This window comes from Entelurus aequoreus, linkage group LG21 (assembly GCF_033978785.1).
Source record: "Entelurus aequoreus isolate RoL-2023_Sb linkage group LG21, RoL_Eaeq_v1.1, whole genome shotgun sequence".
NCBI lineage: Eukaryota > Metazoa > Chordata > Actinopteri > Syngnathiformes > Syngnathidae > Entelurus > Entelurus aequoreus.
In genome coordinates this window covers 19540273-19546272 of record NC_084751.1, presented here as the reverse complement: position 1 = coordinate 19546272, position 6000 = coordinate 19540273, and the positions used below count along the sequence as shown (strand labels likewise).

The 6000-nt window shown below is 40.1% G+C and overlaps 1 protein-coding gene across 1 annotated transcript in view; it reads left to right on the top strand.

The window, feature by feature from the left end:
* LOC133638479 (serine/threonine-protein kinase ULK1-like) overlaps positions 1-6000 on the top strand; it is a 54377-nt gene that overhangs the window by 25478 nt on the left and 22899 nt on the right. Inside the window, exons 5-10 of the mRNA XM_062031139.1 lie at positions 1833-1869; positions 2002-2175; positions 3041-3114; positions 3397-3498; positions 3983-4041; positions 4200-4282. Coding sequence (XP_061887123.1) covers positions 1833-1869; positions 2002-2175; positions 3041-3114; positions 3397-3498; positions 3983-4041; positions 4200-4282 — 529 coding nt within the window. The remainder of the gene's footprint in view (positions 1-1832; positions 1870-2001; positions 2176-3040; positions 3115-3396; positions 3499-3982; positions 4042-4199; positions 4283-6000) is intronic.

The window sequence follows — 6000 nt, the reverse complement described above, 5'->3', positions numbered from 1 at the left end:
AATGCCCGTGACCTTCGATCCTTCAGACGGTACTGCATCAGAAACTGACATCAGTGTGTAAAGGATATCACCACATAGGATCAGGAACACTTCAGAATACCACTGTCAGTAACTACAGCTTGTCACTACATCTGTAAGTGCCAGTTAAAACTCTACTATGCAAAGCCAAAGCCATTTATCAACAACACCCAGAAACGCCGCCGGCTTCGCTGGGCCCGAGCTCATCTAAGATGGACTGATGCAAAGTGGAAAAGTGTTCTGTGGTCTGACGAGTCCACATTTCAAATTGTTTTTGGAAACTGTGGACGTCGTGTCCTCCGGACCAAAGAAGAAATGAACCATCCAGATTGTTATATGCGCTAAGTTCAAAGGCCAGCGTCTGTGATGGTATGGGGGTGTATTAGTGCCCAAGGCATGGGTAACTTACACATCTGTGAAGGCACCATTAAGGCTGAAATGTACATACAGGTTTTGGAGCAACATATATTGCCATCCAAGCAACGTTATCATGGACACCCCTGCTTATTTCAGCAAGACAATGCTAAGCCACGTGTTACAACAGCTTGGCTTCATAGTAAAAGAGTGCAGGTACTAGACTGGCCTGCTTGTAGTCCAGACCTGTCTTCCATTGAAAATGTGTGGCGCAATATGAAGCCTAAAATACCTGTTGTGGTACATCAAGCAAGAATGGGAAAGAATTGCACCTGAAAAGCTTCAAAAATTGGTCTTCTCAGTTCCCAAACATTTAATGAGTGTTGTTAAAAGGAAAGGCGATGTAACACAGTGGTAAAAATGCCCCTGTGCCAACTTTTTTGCAATGTGTTGCTGCCATTAAATTGTAAGATAATGATTATTTGCAAAAATAAATGACATTTCTCAGTTCGAACATTAAATAACTTGTCTTTGCAGTGTATTCAATTGAATATAAATTGAAAAGGATTTGCAAATCATTGTGTTCTGTTTTTATATACGATTTACACAACATGCCAACTTCACTGGTTTTGGGTTTTGTAAGTGTGAATGCCATCTACTGGTCACACTTATTACACTGTGTGCCATATAAAATTGGTTCAAGGTCAGTAAGCACAACCAGATTCAATACACGCACAAGGCACACTCGGTTGTAAGGTGCACTGTTCATTTTTGAGAAAATTAAAGGCTATAGTCCTAAAAATATGATAATATGTACGTAAATATTTAACTGATATTGTTACACCCCTATTCTGTGAGTTTGTCTGATTATAATTGTGATTTTAAAAAAAGTAATCATTCAATTTTCTTGAAATTTTGAAGTGTCAGCATTGGCATGACCAATACTGCCCTTGGTATGGTAGTCAGAGTAGCCAAACTTTAGAAGAATAAATGATAAATGGGTTATACTTGTATAGCGCTTTTCTACCTTCAAGGTACTCAAAGCGCTTTAATAAGTGCTTATTACATTTATTACATGGCTCGCAAGAAGTGTTGATCCAACCATGCTACAACAGAAAGTAACCAGATATTAAAATTACATGTTTTAAATACAAATACAACCAAAAATGACACAATATTTTACATCATCAGCCAAATTAGGAGCATTTGTAACCCGTTTTAAAAATTATTCTATTATCATCTATTTGCCAAATAATATATTGTGATAAAGTCCATAATCCCTGTATCCAGCATGTTTAGCATCAACGGAACACTTCAGTCAGGACCCCAACAGGGGGTTGCCATAAAATGTTATAACTGAGCAACATAACAGGGGATTACTGTGGATTACTTACACCAAACTAAACTGTACTACTTGGTACTAGTGTTTGTTAATCTTATTATTTGTCTTCACTTTGCAGTACTGTAACGGCGGTGACCTTGCTGACTACTTACATTGTAAGTACAAAAATTCAAGCTCCCACAGACATTTTTTATCATTTGACGATAAGTCAATAAGTGGTGGGAAAAAAGACTTTGACAAAATAAAGCCTTTGTTTAAATGGCATTGACATTTGTCTTTTTGCGTAGCGAAAGGCACGCTCAGCGAGGACACGATTCGTGTTTTCCTGCAGCAGATTGCGGGCGCCATGAGGGTCTTGCAGGCTAAAGGCATAATCCACAGAGACCTCAAACCCCAGAACATTTTGCTTTCTTACCCGCCAGGACGCAAATCCCACTCCAACAACACCTGCATCAAAATTGGTAAGTTTCGATTTCTTGCATACACAAATTAAATGTCATAGTCACAAATGTCACTATTACAATAATTATAAGATACCTTTTCTGATCCTATTGTATGAGTCATAATTGTTGCAACACTTTCGGACAGGGCTATTCAACTGGTGGCCCTAGGGCCAAATTCAGCCTGGTAATGACCCCTTTACAGCCCCCGAGTTGAGTTCAAAACTTGGGAAACAACATTTTTCAAATTCTTAAAAACACGAGAGTGCTCCTGTTGTATAAAGGAACTTGGACCACTATAAACACGTTGGCAGATCCTTGCATTGACATTTTAACCTTGCTAGCAAACAGAAAACAGGGGTCCAAACTTGTGATTGACATAACTAAGGCGTTCCCTTTTAAGTCCTCTCCTTTTTGCCGGTTACAAATGTTTTTTTATGTGATTTATGTAACTAAGGTGTTGCCGTAGCTTGTTTACTTCAGATTCAATCAGGGGTGTTCCTCAAGGTTCCATTTAGGTTCTCTCTTTTTCATCATTTGGGCTATTCAACTAGTAGATATGGGCATCTAACATCAATAATATTATTTGCCTGAGTGGCTGGACAGGACTGATTTATAAAAATAAATAAAGAATTAATTTTTTTAACTTGAAAAGTCTCGTGGGCCAGATTGTGGGTGCTGGCGGGCCATAGTTTAGGGACCCCTGGTCTATTGCATACAACTTTTCTATAATTTATGTCTGTTTAGGGAAGGCAAGATATTGTCCAAAATTGACATGCACATCAAAAATAAATGACCTCATCAAGGACTAGTCGACGTTAAAAAATCTGAGGTCATGTAATCCCTAATTTAAACACTTGTCTCAACCCCTCAACTCTCTTCACAGCGGACTTTGGTTTCGCCAGGTACCTTCAAAACAACATGATGGCCGCAACACTCTGTGGCTCTCCTATGTACATGGTGAGAGCGTGGTCTGTTTTTACACATAAATGCAAGCATGCAAGTACAAGATGGTTTTCAAAAAGCGAGCAGTTGAAAGTTTTAGTGGCACTTCTCTAAACACAATAAACTGAATCTAAATCCTTGTTGCTTTGCGCTGTGACCTTGTTATAATGAAGCAGATCCAAGTCTCTAAAGCAGTGCTTTATAATAAAACACATGCTTAATCACTTCATAACTCATCTATTAGAGTCCAATGAAAGTATTGATCCTAGTTCTTTTTTTCTTCTCGCTTTTTCCAAGGCACCTGAGGTCATTATGTCCCAAACTTATGACGCCAAGGCCGACTTGTGGAGTATTGGAACGATTGTGTTCCAGTGCCTGACTGGGAAGGCTCCTTTCCAGGTAACACTATTGAGTACACTACAGTACAACTAAGAAATAATGAATAACCATTGTATGAATGCTAAAGGGATTGGCATGCTAATGAACACAATGAGACATGCTGTAATAAATTAAGTACTCCTTCCCTAGCCCCACATTGATAGAGCTAAAAGAGCGCAAATATTGGACTTCACCTGGGAGAACATGCACAACTCCACATGAATGTTAATTGTGTTACCTACAACTCCATTGTGACATGTCAGCTTCAAAGTTAATGAAATGTCAGTTCACTAAGTGGTAAAACACCCTCGATGCAGGTTTGGTCGTCTAATGAGAATCATGTCTTAGAAACTAATTTCAAGCATTTGCCTGGAAACTGAACTTTCACGGCTCTGTTGCAACATTATTACAATGTGTCTGGTACTTGCTCTTCTTTCTCGCCTCACAATCAGACACCAGACTGCCATTTAATATTTTGCTACTTAACGTTTTTGTCACCTTCTAGGCAAGCAGTCCCCAGGATCTTAGGATGTTCTATGAGAAAAACAAGAACCTCAGCCCCAAGTAAGTAGCTGCTGTGATATGACCACATCTATAGCAAATGTTGAACATGAGTTTTGAGGATAAAAGTTGAGCTACATTTTCTGATCTGAGTTTATCTATCCTCCTTTAGTTCTTTAAAAAACCCAGCAGCACAGAGTGATTATTGTCCTGTCTTTCAGCATTCCCAGAGAGACTTCCAGCCATTTGAGGCATCTCTTACGGGGCCTGCTACAGCGCAATCACAAGGACCGCATGGACTTTGGTGGGTGAACACACTGTAAATGTATCGAGTGTTTGATGCAAACCTGCACTAAAATACCAGATAACGAGTGGCATGAACGGGGACGGCGTGGCAAAGTTGGTAGAGTGGCCATGCCAGCAATCGGAGGGTTGCTGGTTACTGGGGTTCAATCCCCACCTTCTACCATCCTAGTCACGTTCGTTGTGTCCTTGGGCAAGACATTTCACCCTTGCTCCTGATGGGTGCTGGTTAGCGCCTTGCATGGCAGCTCCCGCCATCAGTGTGTGAATGGGTGAATGTGGAAATACTGTCAAAGCTCTTTGAGTACCTTCAAGGTAGAAAATCGCTATACAAGTATAACCCATTTATCATTTATCATTTATGAATATGGAAGGCTTGTTTGTGTACTTTTAGCCCTTGGATGCGCATGTTAAATCCATTTTTGATCATGTGGAATTTGATAATTATAGTATGGTTTGTATTTGTTGGGTTGTAGTGTGTAGTTTCTGTGTTTAAAAGCATTAGAGAAAATTGATTTCCCTAGTTGACAACGTAAAGCAAAGTGCCCAACCAGTTTGCTGCCTAAAGGGGCTGACATAGAGATCAAATCAGGAAGATAGCTGAGTTTGTGTCACAGTAGTGCATGATGGCTTGCGGCATGACCCCAGGACCCAGAAACGTAAAGTTAAGTGTAAGTAAAAACTTACTTTAATGATAGAAAACAAGGGAGCACTGACATGAATAAGGCAGTGGGCCATGGATGATACAAAAACTCGGCAGAAGAAACCTTCCCGTTCCCACATTTTTTGTTCTTTTTTGTCTTTCGCTGACCTGTTTTTTTCCCGGAAATCCAAATTTTGTGTAAATATCTTGACAAATAGTGGTCCTAATATTTTTACATGTGCAGGCAGCTGCTCACACATCCTCATGCTTTTTGTATCATTGAGGACACGCAATTGCATTTATGCAATATCATATCATATGTACAAAGGTAGGGAGGGGAATTGAAAAACGGTTGTTTTTCAGAACCGGTTCCCAGTGTATCAATTCCTTGGAATCGCTGGCCATTTTTCAAACGGTTCCTTTAACGATTCTTCTGGGTAAAGATGACGTCATTATGCAACGTGCGTAGTGACGTAGCTTACAGTTTTTGAAAGCTTACAGTTTCTGAGATTTTAAAATCAAGGTTTTCATAAACTGTATGCCAAAATCATCAAAATCAAAGTAAATAAAAGGCTTAAAGGCCTACTGAAACCCGCTACTACCGACCACGCAGTCTGATAGTTTATATATCAATGATGAAATCTTAACATTGAAACACATGCCAATACGGCCGGGTTAACTTATAAAGTGCAATTTTAAAATTCCCGCCACACTTCCGGTTGAAAAACTCCTTTGGATATGATTTATGCGTGTGACGTCACAAAATCCACGGAAGTGGTTGTACCCCATCGACCCGATACAAAAACCTCTTGTTTTCTTCGACAAAATTCCACAGTATTCTGGACATCTGTGTTGGTGAATCTTTTGCAATTTGTTTAATGAACAATGGAGGCTGCAAAGAAGAACGTTGTAGGTGGGATCGATCGGTGTATTAGCGGCTAAGTACAATACTTACAGCAACACAACAAGGACTACTTACTACGCCTAGCCGATGCTTGCCGCCAAACCCACGGATGAAGTCCTTCGTCGCGCCGTAGATCGCTGGAACGCAGGTGAGCACGGCTGTTGATGGGAAG